Consider the following 20443-nt stretch of genomic DNA (forward strand, 5'->3'; position numbering starts at 1 on the left):
AGTGCACTCCTCGAGTGACAGAGACACTGGGCTGTCTTAGAGTAAAGAGATTTGCATGTTTGCCAATCACTTTCACATACAGTGGGTCTCTGGTTGATAAGTGTGCTTCTCTTCAGCCTTTTCAAACATTGTGCTGTTCAATAAACATTTGAATCATTCTAATAAGCTAAGTGAGGCTGAAGCCTGTTCCGGTATTCAGTTAGATCATAGGTGACCTGTACTTTCACTCCATCAACCATCTACTGCTCCATCAATGACCTTCCCTCCATCATAAGGTCAAGTGGGGATGTTCGTTGAAGCAGTCCGTGCAGCACAACTTGGACAACATTTAGACTTGGGCTGATAAGTAGCAAGTGACATTCGTGGTGCGCAAGTGTCAGGCATGACCATTTCCAACGGGAGAGAATCTAACAATCTCTCTTTGACATTCAGCGGAAATTCTTCTACTTCAGGTAGCATCCTTGATTATTCGAGGCTTGCCGAACCATGGCTTATGCCGTGATTTAATTATAGGGCAGGGCGAGGACAACCAGAAAGGGCATCGAACTCCGTGCTGTTGGCATTATTCTGAACCCCACACTAGCTATCTAGCCAGCTGAGCTAACCGGCCCACCTCAGCAGCATTACCATTGCTGAATCCCCCACCATCAGCATCCTGGGGGTTACCATTGGCCAGAAACTTAACTGGGCCAATCATATAAATAAGTATGTCTCCAAGGTCAGAGGCTGGGAAGTGTGGCACGGTGTTGCTGTGATAAGAGAGCTGTCAGCCATTAGATTGGCCACCAGCTCTCTTGAGGCAGGACTTTTTGTTCAAAGTGGGTGGAAGTCCCGTCTCAAGCTGATTAGAGGCCGATGCCAGTAAATGGCTGTGGGACAAGCTAGCCAAGTGCAGGTGGGCTTGCCCCAGATTTTTATGTAGGGGAGCAGGCAGGATGGCAGGACAGGCTTGAGGAGCTAAATGGCCTATTTCTCTTCCTATATTTCTAAATACTCCAGGCACCCTGGGAGAACCATAATAACCCCTTAAGTTCTGTCGAACTAGGTTGAGGCATATTGCTAGACAAGTGTAGAGAGAGCTATCTGTACATCTATGTTACCTGATCTGGAAATACTTGATGCTGCTAATTGCTCCCTGAGCTAGTTATGTTTCCCAGCACTAACAATCTCGATGAACAGGAAAACTTTAACCTCTGTTTTCTCCTCCCATCCCAAAAAAAATCACATCACAAACCAAAATATGGTCACACACTGAGTTTTGGTGAAGAGCCCTGCAAAAATGAAGCTTTCATATTTACTGCCTATATTTTCCTATTCCTGAACATACTGTTCAAATTGTGTGCTGCTGAGCACAGACTTCTGTCTTAACTGTCTTACTCTTTACCTTCTTCACTTCCCATTTTATTCCTTGAAGGTTGAAGAATGTTGCGACCAAAAGATGGCAATCAATCATGCCAAATCAACTTCAGTAATCGAAAGAAAGAAAATTGCATTTATACAGGCTGATTTGTGACTTTAGACCATAAGACATAGGAGCAGAAATTAGGCCATTCGGCCCATCTAGTCTGCTCCGCCATTCAATCATGGCTGATAAGTTTTTCAACCCCATTCTCCCGCCTTCTCCCCGTAACCTTTGATCCCCTTACCAATCAAGAACCTATCTATCTCGGTCTTAAATACACTCAATGACCTGGCCTCCACAGCCTTCTGTGGCAATGAATTCCATAGATTCACCACTCTCTGGCTAAAGAAGTTTCTCCTCATCTCTGTTCTAAAAGGTCTTCCCTTTACTCTGAGGCTGTGCCCTCGGGTCCTAGTCTCTCCTACTAATGGAAACCACTTCCCCACGTCCACTCTATCCAGGCCTTTCAGTATTCTGTAAGTTTCACTTTGGGACCTTCCAAAGTGCTTTACAGTCAATGAAGTACTTTGTGAAGCAGGGGTCAAAATAAATTCTTTTTGCGGGCTCTTCTTGATTTTTGTCAAAGTCTACCTTTTGATTTTCAGGGGTTACTTTTTCATTCTCACTACCTGGAAGCTTAGTGTATGCAAAATGGCTGCATGTCCATCTCTAACATAGTCGCTGAGGTGTCAACCTGGTGAAGCTATAACACAGGACTACTTGCGTGCCAAACAGCATAAGCAGCAATGGAGACTGCAAAGGCTAAGGGCTCTGACAATATTCTGGCTATAGTACTGAAGATTTGTGCTCTAGAACTTGCCGCGCGCCCTAGCCAAGCTGTTCCAGTACAGCTACAACAGTGGCATCGACTGGCATTGTGGAAAATTGCCCAGGTATGTCCTGTACACACACAGCAGGATAAATCCAACCCGGCCAATTACCGCCCCATCAGTCTACTCTCGATCATCAGTAAAGTGATGGAAAGGGTCACCAGCAGTGCTATCAAGCAGCAATTGCTTAGAAATAACCTGCTCACTGACACTCCATTTGGGATACATAAGAAATAGGAGCAGGAGTAAGCCAATCCAGCCCCTCAAGCCTGGCCCACCATTCAATAAGATCATGGCTGATCTGCCCCAGACCTCAACTCCTCTTTCATGCCAGCTCCTCATAGCCCTCAACTCCCTGAGGGTTAAATACTTTCAGTGATCTAGCTTCCACAACTCTAAGGTAGAGAATTCCAGATATTCACTACCCTCTGAGAGAAGAAACTCATTTGCACCTCAGTTTTAAATGAGTGTCCTCTTATTCTGTAACTATGCCCCCTAGTTCGAGATTCCCCCACTAGTGGAAACATCTTTTCAACATCTACCCTGTCAAGCCCCCTCAGAATCTTGTATGTTCCAATAAGATCACCCACCATTCTTCTGAACCTAATAAATAAAGGCCTAACCTGTTTAGCCATTCTTGATAAGTAAACACCTTCATCCTAGGAATTTGCCTAGTGAATCTGTTTTGAACTGCCTCCAATGCCAGTATATCCTTTCTTAAATACGGGAACCAAAACTACACAGTACTCCAGGTGTGGCCTCACCAACACCCAGTACAGTTGTAACAAGACTTCCCTATTTTTAATTTCCAATCCCCTAGCAATACAGGCCAAAATTCCATTTGCCTTCCTAATTACTTGCTGCACCTGCAAGCTAACTTTTTGTGTTTAATGCACAAGAATACCCAGATCCCTCTGCTGTACTTTTCTGGAGTCTCTCTATTTAAATAATAGTCTGCCTTTTGATTTTTCCCACCAAAGTGCATGACCTCACACTTTCCTACATTAGACTCCATCTGCCAAGTTTTTGCCCATTCACTCAACCTGTCTGTATCCCCTTGCTGATTCCTTCTGTCCTCATCACAATATGCCCTCCCACCTATTTTTGTATCGTCAGCAAATTTGGATACATTACACTCTGTCCCCTCCTCCAAGTCATTAATATAGATAGTAAATAATTGAGGCCCTAGGACTGATCCTTGTGGCACTCCACTAGTCTTTCCAACCTGAAAAAGACCCATTAATCCGACTCTGTCTTCTGTGTGTGAACCAATCGTCAATCAATGCTAATACATTACCCCCAATATCGTGAGCTCTTATCTTGTGCAATAACCTTTTATGAGGCACCTTGTCAAATGCCTTCTGGAAATCCAAATACAGTACATCTATCAGTTCCCCTTTATCAGCTCTGCTTGTTATATCCTCAAAGAACTCTAGCAAATTTCTCAAACATGATTTCCCTTTCACAAAACCATGTTGACTCTGATTGCGTTAAGTTTTTCTAAAGGTCCTGCTATTTCTTCCTTAATAATGGACTCCAGCATTTTCCCAACGACAGATGTTAGGCTGACTGGCCTATAGTTTCCTGCTTTCTGTCTCCCTCCCTTCTTGAACAGGGGTGTCGCATTAGCAGTTTTCCAATCAGCTGGGACCCTCCCAGAATCCAGTGAGTTCTGGAATGTTTTGACCAATGCCACCACTATCTCTATAGATACTTCCTTTAAAACCCTTGGATGCAGGCCATCAGGTCCTGGTGACTTGTCTGCCTTTAGTCCCATTAGTTTCTCAAATACTTTGCCCCTCGTGACAGAGACTGTTACAGGATCTTTCCTCACATTAGCTCCTTGCTTACCTGATATCTTTGGAATGTTTGTAGTGTCCTCCACTGTGAAGACCGATGCAAAATATTGATTTAAATTAATCTGCCATTTCCATGTTCCCCCTTTCAGTCCATCCTCCAAAGGTCCCGCGCTCACTTTAGCTACTTTCTTTAATATACCCATGGAAGTTCTTGCTGTTTGTTTTTAAATTTCTTGCCAATTTATTTTCATAATCCATTTTCTCCCTCCTTTATTAGCTTTTTAGTCATCTGCTGCTGGTTCCTAAAAAAAATTCCCAATCCTCTGGCATACCACTAGCTTTTGCAGCTTTGGATGCCCAAGTTTTTGATTGGATACTCTCCTTGACTGCCTTTGTTAACCACAGGTTGTTCAACCTTCTCATCGAGTCCTTCTTTTTGACCGGGATAAATTTTTGCTGAGCGTTATGAAGTATCTGCTTAAATGTCTGCCACTACTCATCCACTGACCTTCCCCTTAATCTTTTTCCCAGCCCACTTCAGACAACTCTTTCTTTATACCTCTGTAATTACCCTTATTTAAGTTAAGGACACTGGTTTGAGGCCAGAGTTGCTCGCCCTCAAACTGAATTTGAAATTGTACTATATTGTGATCGCTACCCCCTAGAGGATCCTTAACTATGAGACTCTTCGGGAGCCTATAGACGACTCCCACCCATGACTTCTTCCCCTTGCTATTCCTTGTTTCCACCCAAACTGATTCCACATCACAATCTATTGTACCAATGTCACTACTCACCACCGCACTGATACCTTCCTTTATTGACAAAGCTACCCCACCTCCTTTTCCTTCTTGCCTATTTTTCCAAAATGTCGAATACCCTTGAATATTGAATTCCCAGTCTTGGTCATCCTGCAACCACGTCTCTGTAATAGCTATCAAGCCATATCCATTTATTTCTATTTGTGCTGTCAACTTATCTATCTTGTTACAAATGCTGCGTGCATTCAGATAAAGAACCTTAAGCTTTGACTTTTTACCATTCTTACTCACTCTGGTTTTAACTTCTGCTGCACTCTTCTACTTATATTTTCTGTCCCTCCCTGTCACACTTTGATTATCGTTCGCCTCTTCACTACCTTGTACCTCTGCTTTCTCGATTATTTTTGATTTTCTAAACTTCCCTTCAATTGAACCCTCCCTGCCACTAATTAGTTTAAAGCCCTATCTATAACCTTAGTTACACAATTTGCCAGGACACTGGTCCCAGCATGGTTCAAATGAAGCCCGTCTCAACGGAACAGCTCTCTCCTTCCCCAGTACTGGTGCCAGTGCCCCATGAATCGGAACGCATTTCTCCCACACCATACTTGAGTCATGTATTTACCTCTCTACTCTTATTTCCCCTGCACCAATTTGCAGGGGTTCTACCAGGGCCACTCATTGCTGACCTCATTACAGCCTTGGTTCAAACATGGACAAAACAGCTGAACTGCAGAAGTGAGGTGAGAGTGACTGCCCTTGACATCAGTGCAGTATTTGACCGAGTGTGGCATCAAGGAGCCCTAGCAAAACTGGAGTCAATGCGAATCAGGGGGAAAGCTCTCTGCTGTTGGAGTCACACCTAGCACAAAGGAACAAAAACAGAAAACAGAAAAAACTCAGCAGGTCTAACAGCATCTGTAGAGAGAAAAAAACAGTTAACATTATGAGTCCTTCTGACTCTTCAGAGCTAAAAAGAAGTAAAAATGTAATGAAATTTACACTGTTTAAGATGGGTGGAGGAGGTGAAGCTGGATAGAAGGCCAGTGATAGGTCAAAGGAGAGATTGCCAGAGATGTCATGGACAAACAGACAAAGGGGTGTTAATGGTAGTGGTACTGGCTAAAGGAGATGCTGTTGGTGGCATTAAGGTCAGAAAGCAGAATGTGATAATAGCAGGACAAGGGTAAGCACTCTGGAAAGGACAACATGAATAAGTGACAGATGTCCCTTGTGGGGGTGGGGTAGAAGAGAGGGGATGGTGGTGGGAAGAAATATTGAAAATAGGATAAAAGGTGGAGATAAAACAATGAATAAAAATGAAAATAAATAAAAAAATAAAAAAGTAAAAATTAAAATTAATATTGAAGAAAGGGGATAAAAAGGAGGTGAGGATGGAGGAGGGAGTTCATGGTCTGAGGTTGTTGAACTCAATGTTAAGTCCGGAAGGCTGTAAAGTGCCTAATCGGAAGGAGGTGCTGTTCCTCCAGTTTGCTTTGGGTTTCACTGGAACATTGCAGCAGGCCAAGGATGGACATATTGGCATGAGAGCAGGATGGGGTGTTGAAATGGCAAGCGACAGGAAGGGTTGGGTCACCCTTGCAGACAGACCGAAGGTGTTCCGCAAAGCGGTCACCCAGTCTGCATTTGGTCTCCTCTACATGTTCGCAGAAGATCGCACAATGTTCAGCACCATTTGCGGCGACTCAGATACAGAAGCAGTCCACGTCCAAATGCAGCAAGACCTAGACAATATCCAGGCTTGGGCTGACAAGTGGCAAGTAACATTTATGCCACACAAGTGACAGGCAATGACCATCTCCAACAAGAGAGAATGTTACCATCATCCCTTGATATTCAATGGCATTACCATTGCTGAATCCCCTACTATCAATATCCTGGAGGTTTCCATTGACCAGAAACTGAACAGGACTAGCCATATAAATACTGTAGCTACAAGAGCAGGTCAGAGGCTAGGAACCCTGCGGCGAGTAACTCACCACCTAATCCTCCAAAGCCAGTCCACAAGGCACAAGTCAGGAGTGAGTTGGAATACTCTGCACTTACCTGGATGAGTACAGCTCCAACAACACTCAAGAAGCTTGATACCATCCAGGACAAAGCAGCCTGCTTGATTGGCACCCTATCCACAAACATTCATTCCCTCCACCACCAATGCACAGTGGCAGCAGTGTACGCTATCTACAAGATGCACAACAGGAATACACCAAGACTCCTTAGACAGCACCTTCGAAACCCATGACTGCTACAATCTAGAAGGACAAGGCAGCAGATACATGGGAATACCACCGCCTGGAAGTTCCCCTCCAAGCCACTCACCATCCTGGCTTGGAGCTCTAGCGTCATTCCTTCATTGTCACTGACACAAAACCCTGGAACTCCCTCCCTTAGAACATTGAGTGTACCTACACCACATGGACTGCAGTGGTTCAAGAAGGCAGCTCACCATCACCTTCTCAAGTGCAATTAGGGTTGCGCAATAAATGCCGGCCTAGCCAGTGATGCCCACGCCCCATGAATGAATAAAAAAAGGCTTCCCCTACCCCCTTTGCAACCTAGCCCCCTTTCCCCTGCAGCTGCTCCTTCCTCCCCCTGCAGCTTCTCCTCTCTCTGTCTTTCTCTGTTTCTCTCTCTCTCTGTCTGCCTCGCACGCTCTCTGCCTCGCACTCACTCGCCCTGTCCCACTCTGTCCCACTGAGTGGCAGGACCTTGAGCTTTCATTGTGTACATCCAAAGGCTCTCGCACGGGCAGGAGGTTCACTCTGTGCACTTGCCAATCCTGACAAACAGTCAATGTTGTTCTGCCTGCTCCTCTTCGATTCTGTTACTTCCATGTACTTTCCTCTCATTGGTGATTGAATTTTCCCAGGTATTTTGGGGGCTTTCGGGGGTGAATTCGCTCACCACCCTCATGTATTTTGAAGCCTGGTACAAAGTGTAGTCACTTGTAATGCAGGAAACAGAGCAGCCAGTTTGTACATTACAAGCTCCCACAAATGGCTATGTTGTAATGACCAGATCATCTGTTTGAGTGATGTTGATTGAGGGATAAGTATTTGCTTATACTTCAAAATAATGTCATGGGAACATTTATATCCACTTGAAAGGACAGCCAGGGCCTCAGTTTAATGTCTCATCTGAAAGACAATATATCTGACCGTGCAGTACTCCCTCAGCACTACACTTGCATGTTGTCCTGGAAGATTTGAACTCACAACTTTCTGACTCCGAAGGGAGAGTGATACCAATTGAGCCTTGACTGGCACTTCATCATAATTAATAGTGCCCAGATGTCTGTTTAATAAAGAGAAATGCACAACACATCTGTTGACATCTGAAAGAGAAGTGATTGATTAACGTTTTGGGTAGGGATGCTCGATCAGAACCACCTAAGTGCTAATGTGTCATTTCGCTCAGATGCTGCAAGACTTGTTGTTCACTTCCTGTATTTATTTGTTGTCTTTAATATCCAAATTCTTGCATTGCTGGATTTTCTATTTGTCTGTAATAAGACCATGAGAAATTCATTTAATTGAGCAAATTCTGATGCTGAAAACCATTGAGGTTCTCTGTAATTACTAATTGTATCATTCAAACCCGTTGATTCAATGACTACCATTCTTAACTGCCAGGCATTTCAAATGTGTTGATACATCTATCATCTAGCAAGGGCATATTTTGGGTCTTTAAAAGGCTAGGCTGTGCCTTTTGAAACTCTTCATTTCTGTGATATTGATGGCATTGAATATGCAATTCTCTAGCCCACTAATCCTATCTATTCTCTCCATCTGCAGGTGTACCAGGATCTCGGCACATCCGTCCTGTCGGGAGCCATCGAGGGTTACAATGTCAGTCTGTTTGCCTATGGACAGACTGGCTCAGGGAAAACATACACAATGATGGGGACACCTGTGAGTAATCCCTTCATGCATTTTTCGAATTTTTTCTACTGCCATTCACACAAGTAAAGCAGGAAGCCAGAGTACAGTTCTGTATCATTTTGTTAGTTCTATTCATGCATCCTTTTTTTTTCTTTTACACTAACTTATTCACTTCAGCTATGAAAGACACACACTATCTTCCATGTCCATCTGCACAGCTGTCAGACTAGAGTGAGAATAATGCCGAATGGATTCTTGAGCAGTGAATGGCTTCATTTGGAGTTTCTCAGTCACCAAACATTTTCTGGCTTAATTTTCCTTTCTGACTGACATAGTGATGAACAAGTTATCCAGAAGAATCACTGTCATTGAGTGGTCTTTACACAGCGTCACTTCGACCTAAATATTTCCTTCAAATGATTCATCTGAGAGCATGTCCATTACTAGCAATGACTTTAAAGGGGCCTTACATTACAGCAGTGACTACTTTTCAAAGTACTCCTTTGGCTTAAAACGCTTTAGGAAGTCTCAGGATCATGAAAGATGCTGCATAAATAAAGCTCTTTCCTTTCTGTAGATAATAGCTACAAATGGTAAAAGCATTAGAGGAAGATGGGGCAAGTAATCCTGACTTTGAGGCATATGTTGAAATAGTTACTGATCACGGAAGTAAAAATAATCCTGAACTCTATTGTATCAGTTCTTGATTGTAGCTTTAATATTCTGGTTCGAAGTTTTTTGATTAGGTGGTTTTACAGTTCCACATCTTTCACTTTTAATCTACACTTGCAATTCTCTCTACACTTGCAACTCACCAAGGCTACTTCAATAGTATCTTCCAAACCTGCGACCTCTAACTTCTAGAAGAACAAGGGCAACAGACACTTGGGAACACCACCACCTGCAAGTTCCCCTCCAAGCCACACACCAACCTGACTTGGAACTGTATTTCAGTTCCTTCACTGTCACTGGGTCAAAATCCTGGAAGTTCCTCCCTAACATCATTGTGGGTGTAACTTTACCACATGGACTGCAACAGTTCAAGAAGTGGCTCACAACCACCTTCTTGAGGGCAATTAAGGATGAGTAATTAATTCTGGCCGTGTCAGTGGGACTCCTACTTGCGCCAACTCCTACTCCGGCCAAGAATGAATAAAGAAAAACTTCCCTTGGCAGCTGGCAGTTTATGGGAATCCAAACATCAGAATGAGGTGCTTCGTATTTGATTTTTTTTTAAATTGAGAAGCTCAGTGAAGGATCAAAGCCCATAGTGCAGGTCATCAAGGGAATGAGGTAGGTTGAATTGAGTTTACTGATGAAAGAAAGACTTGTCTTTCACAACCTCAGTAAGTTCCAACGTGCATTAAGGTTAATGACATATTATGGAAGAGTAGTCACTGTTGTGATGTACTAAATGTGGCAGTCAATTTGTGCGCAACAACGTCCGCAAACAACCATAAAATATATGACCACATAACCTGTATTGAGTGATGTTTTATGGGATGAATATTAGCCAGAGCACCAGAGAGTGAAAACTCCCCTGCTTTTCTTTGAAATTGTATCATAGCATCTTTTACATCCACCTGAGAGCTTTAATGTCTCATCTGAAAGATGACACTTCCAATGGTGTAGCAATTCCTCAGTACCACAATGAAGCTTTAGTCTAGATTACATGCTCAAATCTCAGAAATGGGATTTAAACTCATAATCCTCTGACTCAAAGGTGGGATTGCTACCCACTGAGCCACTGTGGCTGGGTTTTAAATGTTATTTAAATTTCAACTCCACCGATAAGCTCATTTGGGAAAAGTGGTGAGCAATTGAGTCACAGGCCCAGATTTTCCGGTCCCACCCATGGCGGGAAATGTTGCGGGTGGGATGGAAACTCTGGAGAGGCAGCCAAAAGTCCATTGACTTTGGACAGGAATTTCTGGCCCTGCCAGAACTGCACGGGATTAGAAAATCCTGGCCACACGGATTTTCAATTCTGAGCCTCTTTTGAAGAAGTTAATCTCAATTGAAGAGAGAACAAAAGACTTTCACTTATACAACACCTTTCACAAGCATAGGATGTTCCAAAGCGCTTTCCAGCCAGTGCAGCACTTCTGAAAACTACAACTGGCCTCAGGATCCTTGGACTAGAGTGGAAAAAGTCAGTCAGGGTTCCTATTCTAGAGTGCTAACTAGAGTCGCTGCTGAAAAGTGCCCATGTTTGGAGGTCAGTGGATGAGAGGGTGGACACAGCTGAAGTACCGTCAGATCTTGTCTACAAATGAAGAATGGCCTGTTCATCAAGAAACCACAACCCATTTGAATTCATCACTTCAGAAGAGATGGGGTCAACATTTCCCAAAGGAAAATTGGATTACATTAACATGATCATCACGTTTTACAGTGGTTAGATTTATCAATTAGCTAAACCACTGAAAATATCATCCAAAGAAAGCTTGCTTAGTAATTTAGCTCAGCTCGAGTGGTTTAGTTTCAGTGTATCCACCCTTGTAGCTTTTTTGAGGAGTGAAGCAGGGATATAGGAACTGGATTGAAACTGTTAAAACTCACCACATGAAAACAGTTGAATTCAGATTTAATATTATGAAGGTCTAATTTGATGGCTGATTAATGGAAAATTTAAAAGTGCTGTACTGAAGAAAGCAGCATAAATAAAAAAAAGTTGTTTGTAAACAGGTAGTGGGTTGTACAAAGAGCCATGTGGGTATGGTGTATGTTGTTGAATATGCTTAAAGCAATTTAACACAACTTTACTTTGAAAGTAGATTATAACAAGTGGTTTCTGGTGAACCATTGATGCTTGCATTTCTACCCATTTATCTTGTGAATGAACTTAAACAGATTCCTGAAATGTGACCCTTACATAAATTATTTGATTCAATCCACTCAAGCCTTCAACAACTTACTCCAAAGGATGGAGGGCATTGACACTTAGATAAAGATAATAGGACTAGCTATTATGTTAGGGTGATACTGATTGAGCGATCAGCAATGGAAGACAATAGTGCAGTAATTAATTCATATGAAGAATTACCCTCAGCTTTGAATAGGAGAGATAATACTCATTGGACAACTATTGTGTAATCATAAAAGCAAAATACTATGGATGCTGGAAATCTGAAATAAAAACAAAGTGCTGTAAGTACTCAGCAGGTCTGGCAGTATCTTGGAGAGAGTAACAGTTTCGAGTCGAATATGGCGCTTTTTCAGAACACGAACACGTGATCGTGTAATCATGTTGCACTCTTCTCCGCTGAATTAAAGATGTTTTTATTTTAGTTAAATTTTGATAAAATCAAAATTGTTGCATTACCAAGAAGTGAGGAACTTCAGTTGTGTAGGGAGACTAGAGAAGCTGGGATTGTTCATATTTGTGTCACTTTCATCTCTAATTGTTATGACTGATGCAGTTGGTAAAGCTGAGTTATTTAAAATTCCTAGAGGGAAACTTTAAACAACTGTCGTAACCTGTAATTTTTAGTGTTATGTTTGAGATGCGACTCTAAACTCAGGAATCAGACCACCAGTTTTTGAGGTTTTATATTAAACTAAATGAAAAATTTTATTAATTTACACGGGTTAAAATATATATACACACATGGCTACAAATTACTACTATCATAACTTTTAACAAATTCATAAACTAATCTCCATTAAGGCAACAGCAACCCATAGACTTAACCAGACACCAGGCAAAGCATTTTCACCTTACGATTTTAAAATTAGGTTCTTTTCACTTTGGTTCCTGTGGAGCCAGTTGGAGGCTTACAGCTGCCTTTTGATCTCACATTACCTCTCCTCTGCATACCAGAAAACTGCTAAAGTTATACCTACCACCCCCATTGAATGTTAATTCTCATTGTATCAATAACCTCTGAACTAAACCTCTCTAACAATAAAGCCCCTTTCATAGTGCCAATTGTATTAGTAATATAAACATATGGCTTGGTATCTGCTAGATAGGTATCATTTTTCACCCCACCTCTTGAATACTCTATTCAAAAAGTGCAAATGCACAATACCTTTCTGTTTACATCTCAAAACTAGTACATATCAAAACACCCAGACTAGCCGGCTTTAATCCATGTAAGACACACCCACAGACTAAACCTCTATTTTAAAAGAAAAATATTTTCCAAAGTATTATATACATTAATAGCTTCATGACATTCTCCTCCTGACCAGAAAGAAAATGAATCGTCAGAATTCTAAAGACGGCCTCATTTTACTAACCCATCTCACATTATCTCCCACACTTATTACGTTACCAGATGCATGCATTAACATAACATATATACACAAGTCTTTGGTATCAACAGAAATCACTCCAATTCACTGTCCAGGTTTTTTTTTTAATATCCCATTTTCCTTTAAGCTTCAAACCCTTGATAATGCATCTGCGAAAAGATTTTCTCTTCCTGCAATATGTATAATACGTAGATTAAATGGTTGTAATAAAAGACTCCATCTGAAAAGCCTTGTGCTTTTGTTTTGAAATTTGTCCAAAAACTTCAAAGGATTATGGCCTGTATAAATGATTGTTTCTGACGAATTGTTTGCAACATAAATTTCAAAATGCTGCAATGCTAACACCAAACTCAAAGGCTCTTATTCGCTCGTTGAATATCTTCTTTGTTGTACATTCTGCTTCCATGAAAAATACCCCATCGGTTTTTCAATTCCAGCATCATCTTCTTGTAATAGTACAGCCCCAATGTTTATATCACTTGCGTCAATGGCCAACTTGAATTGCTAGGCATAATTGGGTACTGCCAACACTGGTGTCGTAGTTAACACAGTTTTCAAACTATCGAATGACTTCTGACACTCCAGTGTCCATTGAAACTTCTTGTTTTTTAATAGTTCAGTCAGTGGAGCAACCACTTGGCTAAAATTTGGCACAAATTTCTAGTAAAACCCACTCTCAGAATCACACAGTGCAGAAGAGGCCCTTCAGCTCATCGAGTCTGCACCGACATGTGAGAAACTCCTGACCTACCTACCTAATCCCATTTACCAGCACTTGGCCCATAGCCTTGAATGTTATGACGTGCCAAGTGCTCATCCAGGTACTTTTTAAAGGATGTGAGGCAACCCCCCTCCACCGCCCTCCCAGGCAGCGCATTCTAGACCATCACCACCCTCTGGGTAAAAAAGTTTTTTCCTCACATCCCCCCTAAACCTCCTGCCCCTCACCTTGAACTTATGTCCCCTCGTGACTGACCCTTCAACTAAGGGGAACAGCTGCTCCCTATCCACCCTGTCCATGCCCTTCATAATCTTGTACACCTTGATCAGGTTGCCCCTCAGTCTTCTCTGCTGCATTCATGCCCAGAAATCTCAAAATCTCTCGCTTTGCTGTAGGCACTGGGAAATTCACGATAGTCTTGGTTTTCACATCTCTTGGAGCAACCTTACCATGTCCATTGGTATGGCTGAGATACATAACTTTCGCTTTTGCAAATGCACTTTTAGCCAAGTTCATCACCAAATTAGCTTCTTGTAGTTGAGTAAATAATTCTTCCAGATGCTGTAAATGCTCCTCCCACTTCTGACTGAGATAGATAGGTTCTTGATTGGTAAGGGGATCAAAGGTTATGGGGAGAAGGCAGGAGAATGGGGTTGAGAAACTTATCAGCCATGATTGAATGGCAGAGCAGATTCGATGGGCCGAATGGCCTAATTTCTGCTCCTGTCTTATGGTCTTATGAAAACAATTAGATCATCAATATAAACGGCATAGTTGCTTAGACCCGCAATTATTTTGTTTGTCAGTCTTTGAAATGTCACAGGTGCATTCTTCATACCAGATGGCATGACTTTAAACTGATATAGTCCACTTGGCATTATGAAACCTGATATCTTCTTTACTCTCTCCAACAATGGTACCTACCCTTTTAGCAAGTCAATTTTTGTGATAAATTTTGATTGTCCCACTTTCTCAATGCAATCCTCCAACCGTGTTATGGGATGTGAATCAGCTTTTGTCACCGCATTCACCTTTTGATAGTCCACACACAGTCTTTGCATCAATTTATTTAGGTGAGAGTTTTATTTTCCTATTTTCTTTCTTATGTGTGTGTCATAAGTGCTATTTCCACATTGACTATCAGGCAACATAATTGGTGGTGTGCGAAGAGAGGATATGTATATTCTGTCTATTCTATCAGTCTTGACATAGTGGTAGCACTCTGACTTGAGCTAGGTCATCGGGCAAACTCCACTCCAGCATTTTGTAAAAAATTCTTTCATGGGACGTGGGCATTGCTGGCTAGGCCAAGATTTTTATTGTCCACCCCTAATTGCCCTTGAGAAGGTGGTGGTGAGCTGCTGCAGCCCATATGGTGTAGGTACAACCATAGTGCTATTTGGGAGGGAGTTCCAGGATTTTGACCCAGTTACAGTAAAGGAATGGCAGTATATTTCCAGGTCAGCGTGGTGTGTTGCTTGGAGTGAAATTTGCAGGTGGTGGTGTTCCCATGCATCTGCTGCCCTTGTCCTACTAGGTGGTAGAGATTGCAGGTTTCTGTCAAAGGAACCTCGATGAGTTGCTGCAGTGCATCTTGTAGCTAGTACACACTGCTGCCGCTGTGCGTCAGTGGTGGAGGGAGTAGATGTTGGAGGTGGTGTATGAGGTACCAATCAAGTGGGCTGATTTGTCCTGAATAGTGTCGAGCTTCTTGAGTGTTGATAGAGCGGCACTCATCCAGGTAAGTAGAGAGTATTCCATCACACTCCTGGCTTGTGTTTTGTAGATGGTGGACAGGCTTTGGGACGTCAGGAGGTGAGTTACTCGCCACAGGATTCTGACCTCTCATAGCCGCAATATTTACATGGCTAGTCCAGTTCCGTTTTTACGGTCAATGGAAGCCATTAGGATGTTGATGGTGGGGGATTCAGTGAAGGACAACCACTCTCACCTTGCCTATTGACTTCAGCTCTTTTGTCCATGTTTGGACAAAGACTGTAATGAGTTCTGTAGCCAAGTAGCCTGGTGGAACCCAAACTGATCAATAGTCAGCAGACTATTGTTGTGTGATAGACTGTCGATGACTCCTCCCATCACTTTGCTGATGATTTAGAGTAGACTGATGGTGTGGGAATGGGCCACATTGCAGTTATCCTGCTTTTTGTGGACAGGACATAGCTGGACAATTTTCCACATTGCCAGGTAGATGCCAGTGCTGTAGCTATACTGGAACAGCTTGGCTAGGAGCATAATAGTTTTGGAGCACAAGTCTTCAGTACTATTTCCGGGATTTTATCAGGGCCCATCGCCTTGGCTGTATTCAGTGTCTTCAGCCATTTCTTCATTTCGCATGGAGTGAATCGAACTGGCTGTCGACTGGTATCTATGATGGTGGGAACCTCAGGAGGAGGCCGAGATGGATCATTGATTTGAGCATATAATCGAGGTTGACACTCCGGTGCAGTACTGAGGGAGTACAGTACTGCACTGTCAGATGATGCTTTTCAAATGAAACATTATACCAAAGCATTTTTTTCTGTTCTGGTGGGTGCAACTGATCACATGGCAGTATTTGAAGAAGAGTAGGAGAATTCTGTTGGTGGCCTGACCAACAATTTCCCTTGACCAGCATTACCAAAGCATATTAACTGGTTATTTATCTCATTGCTGGTTGTGGGACCTTGCTTTATACAAATTGGCTGCCATGTTTGCTTACATGACAGTGACTATACTTCACAATAATTAACTGTGAAGTACTTTCAAACGTCCTAAGTACATGAAAGGTGATATCTAAATGAAAGTTCTTTATTGTATTTCACACACCCTGTATTGCATCAGTTTCAAACTCACTAGAACCTGTTAAAATTTGTCTTGGTATATATATATAGTCGATCAGTCACCAATCTACATCTAAATCCTGTGTATCTACACCACATTAACTGCAATGCACCAAGGCAGCTCACCACACAGAGTGCTGTCAGGAGGGAGTTCCAAGATCTTGATCTGGCAAAAGTGAGGAATGGTAATATATTTCCAAAGCCAGGATGGTGCTTAGGTACAAGGAGACCTTGCAGGTGGTGGTGTTTTCATGCATCTCCTACCCTTGTCTTTTTAGGTGGTAGAAGTTGTGGGTTTGGAAGGTGCTGTCGAAGGAGCCTCAGTGAGTTGCTGTAGTGCATCTTGTAAATGGTGCATGCTTCTGCCACTGTGCATCAGCGTGGAAGAGAATAAATGTTTAAGGTGGTGGATGGGGTGCAATCAAGCGTGTTGCTTTATCCTGGGCAATGTCAAGCTTCTTGAGTGTCATTTGAGCTGCACTCATCCAGGCAAATGGAGAGTATTCCATCACACTCCCGACTTGTGCCTTGTAGATGGTGAACAGGCTTTTGGGAATCAGGAGGCGAGTTACTTGTCTCAGACTTCCCAGCCTCTGGCCTGCTCTTGTAGCTACGATATTTATACGGCTGGGTCAATTAAATTTTTGGTCAATGGTAACACCAAGGATGCTAATAGTGGGGGATTCAGCAATAGCAATGGCAATGCCATTGAATGTCATGGGGAGATGGTTAGTTTCTTTCTTGTTAGAGATGGTCATTGCCTGGCACTTGTGTGATGCGAATGATACTTGCCACTTATCAGCCGAAGTTAGTGTCCAGGTTTTGCTACATGCGGGCATGGACTGCTTCAGTTTCTGAAGAATCGCAAATGGTACTGAAAACTGTGCAATCATCAGTGAACATCCCACTTCTGACCTTATGATGGAGGGAAGATCATTGATGAAGCAGCTGAAGATGGATGGGGACTAGGACACTACCCTGAGGAACTCCTGCAACAGTGTTGTGGGATTGCAACAAGTGGCCTCCACATCTTCTGTGGATTCAAATCCTACTCCAGCACCAAGCACAAAACCTAGGCTGAAAGCCGTGGTGCAGCACTCTCTGAGGTGCCATCTTTCAGATGAGATGTTCAACCTGGGCCTCATCTCATCTGGGGTCTCAGGAGATCTCCTGGCAATAAAGTCAACCAAAAGCAGGAATGGTCCGCCTGATATCCCCACCATCATTCATTCCTGAACCATGCAAAATGGCTGTTGTATTTCCTTTATTACAATAGTGACTACACTTAAAAGTTCTTTATGGGCTGTAAAGCGCTTTGGGACACCCTGAAGTCTTAAAAGGTGCTATATAAATCATGGGGAGGTAGTGGCGTAGTGGTAATATAACTGGACTAGTACTCCAGAGACCCAAGGTAATTCTCTGGGGACCTGGGCTTGAATCCTACCATGGCAGATGGTGAAATTTGAATTCAATAAAAAAAAATCTAGAATTAAAAGTCTAATGATGAAACTGTTGTCGATTGTTGTAAAAACCCATCTGGTCCATTAATGTCCTTTAGGGAAGGAAATCTGCTGTCGTACCTGGTCTGGCATTGTGATTGACTCTTAAATGCCCTCTGAAATGGCCTAGCAAGCCACTCAGTTCTCAAGGGCAATTAGAGTTGAGCAATGCCCACATTCCATGAACGAATAAAAATATACGTGATTATAAAGAGGCTATTGATAATTAAGGACAAGATGTAAATAACAACAAAAAAATTGGAGGTGGAAAATTAGGAAAGTATTTTGAATTGTCTGGATTATGTACTAATGAGGAAAATATTTCATGGTGTTGCAAGTGAAACTCAATTTGCTTAATTCAATATATAATGAGAAATAAATGACTGTCAGTTGTTGGTTTTGAGGAAGGAAGTTATCCAAGTACAAGTTTCATATAACTCATTATTCCTCTGTGTCCTGTAGGCATCTATTGGGCTGACACCAAGGATATGCAAGGTAATTGCTTTCCCATAAGTAACTTAGATATTATTTATCACACATTTCATCACCCTTGGTTCATAGCATGTATGTCATCACAGTATCTTTACAGTACAGAAGGAGGCCATTTGGCCCATCGAGTCTGCACTGGCTCTCTGAAAGAACATTCCACCTGGTCCCACTCCCCTGCCTTATCCCTGTAACCTTGTGCATTCTCTCTTTTCAGGCAGCAATCCAATTCCCTTTTGAATACCTTGATCAAACCTGCCACCACCACCCTCTCAAGAAGTTTGTTCCAGATTCCTACCACACTCTGTGTGAAAAAAATTTTACTCACATCACGTTTATTCCTTTTGCCAATCATTTTGAATCTGTGCCCCATAGTTCTTGATGTACTCATGATAGGGAACAGTTTCTCACTATTTACCCAGTCCATACCCCTCAGGATCTTGAATACCTCTATCAAGTCTCCTCTCAGCCTTCTTTTCTCCAAAGAAAACAGTCCCAGCCTCTACAATCTATCTTCATAGCTACAGTTCTTCACCTCAGAAATCATTCTTATGAGTCTCCTCTGTGCTCTCTCCTTCCTCAAGTATAGTGCCTAGAACTGACGGGGTACTCCAGATGAGGCCTAACTAGTGTCTTATATAAATTCAACATGACGTCCTTACTGTTGTACTCAATGGCCCCATAAATAAAGCCTAAGATATAATATGCTTTATGAACTGCTATCTCAACATGCCCTGCCATCATCAATGACCTATATATGTATACACTGAAGTCCCTCTGTTCCTGCACTTCTTTAGAGGGAGTCCCTTTATTTTATACTTTCTCACCATATCTTTCCTGCCAAAACGAATCACCTCACACTTCTCTGCATTGAACTTCATCTGCCCCTTGTCTGCCCAATCCACCAACATGTCTATGTCCTTTCGAAATTCAAGACTATCCCCATCACAGTTGACAACATTTCCAATCTTTGTATCATCTGCAAATTTTGAAATCATGCCCTGCACACTACAGTCTAGGCCATTATTATATCCCAGGAAGAGCAAGGGTCCCAAACACTGACCCCTGAGGAACTCCACTACAAACCTTCCTCCAATCTGAAAAACAACCATTTATCACTGTTTCCTGTCACTCAGCCAATTCTTATCCAAGTGCCTACTTTCCCTTTTATTCCATGACCTAGAATTTTGCTCACAAGTCTGTTGTGTGGCACTGTATCAAATGCCTTTTGAAAATCCATATACACCACATCAACGTGTTTCCTTTATCAATCTTCTCTGTTACCTCCTCAAAAAACTCTAGCAAGTTAGTTAAACATGATTTTCCCTTGGTGAACTCATGCTGGCTTTCCTTAATCATGCTGCACTTGTCTTAGTGATTATTGATTTTATCTCATACTATACTTTCCTTACCACTGAGGTCAAACTGACTGGCCTGTAGTTGCCAGTTTTATTCTTGCACTTTTTTTTGAACAAGGGTTTAACGTTTGCAATTCTCCAGCCCTCTGGCACCTTCCCTGTGTCTAAGGAAGACTGAAAGATTATCACTGGTGTCTCTGTAATTTCCACTCTCACTTCCCTCAGTACCCTTGGATGCATCTCATCTGGTCCTGATACCTTTATCTATTTTATAACATAGCCTTTCCAACACCTTCCTCTCAATTTTAAGTTCTTCTAGTGTACTAGATACCTTCCCTCTCACCTTAGCCTGGGTAGCAAGTTCTTCCTTTGTAAAGGCAGATGCAAAGTACTCGTTCAACGCCTCCACTATTTCTCTAGCCTCCACATTCAAGTCCCCTTTTTGTCCCTAATTGGCCCTACTCTTTTATCATCCTTTTATTATTTATATGCTTATAGAAGACCTTGGGATTCCCCTTTTATGTTCGCTGTCAGCCTCTTTTCATGCTCTCTCCTTGTTTTTCTTATTAGTTTCTTCACTTCCCCTCT

The 20443-nt window shown here is 42.3% G+C and overlaps 1 protein-coding gene across 2 annotated transcripts in view; it reads left to right on the forward strand.

Annotated features, from left to right (window-relative positions):
- stard9 (StAR-related lipid transfer (START) domain containing 9) overlaps window positions 1-20443 on the forward strand; it is a 374404-nt gene that overhangs the window by 129465 nt on the left and 224496 nt on the right. For both annotated transcript variants that reach the window (XM_078562913.1, XM_078562914.1), the window contains exons 4-5: window positions 8608-8724; window positions 18474-18506. In XM_078562913.1, coding sequence (XP_078419039.1) covers window positions 8608-8724; window positions 18474-18506 — 150 coding nt within the window. The remainder of the gene's footprint in view (window positions 1-8607; window positions 8725-18473; window positions 18507-20443) is intronic.

Source organism: Cetorhinus maximus, chromosome 18 (genome assembly GCF_964194155.1).
Source record: "Cetorhinus maximus chromosome 18, sCetMax3.hap1.1, whole genome shotgun sequence".
NCBI lineage: Eukaryota > Metazoa > Chordata > Chondrichthyes > Lamniformes > Cetorhinidae > Cetorhinus > Cetorhinus maximus.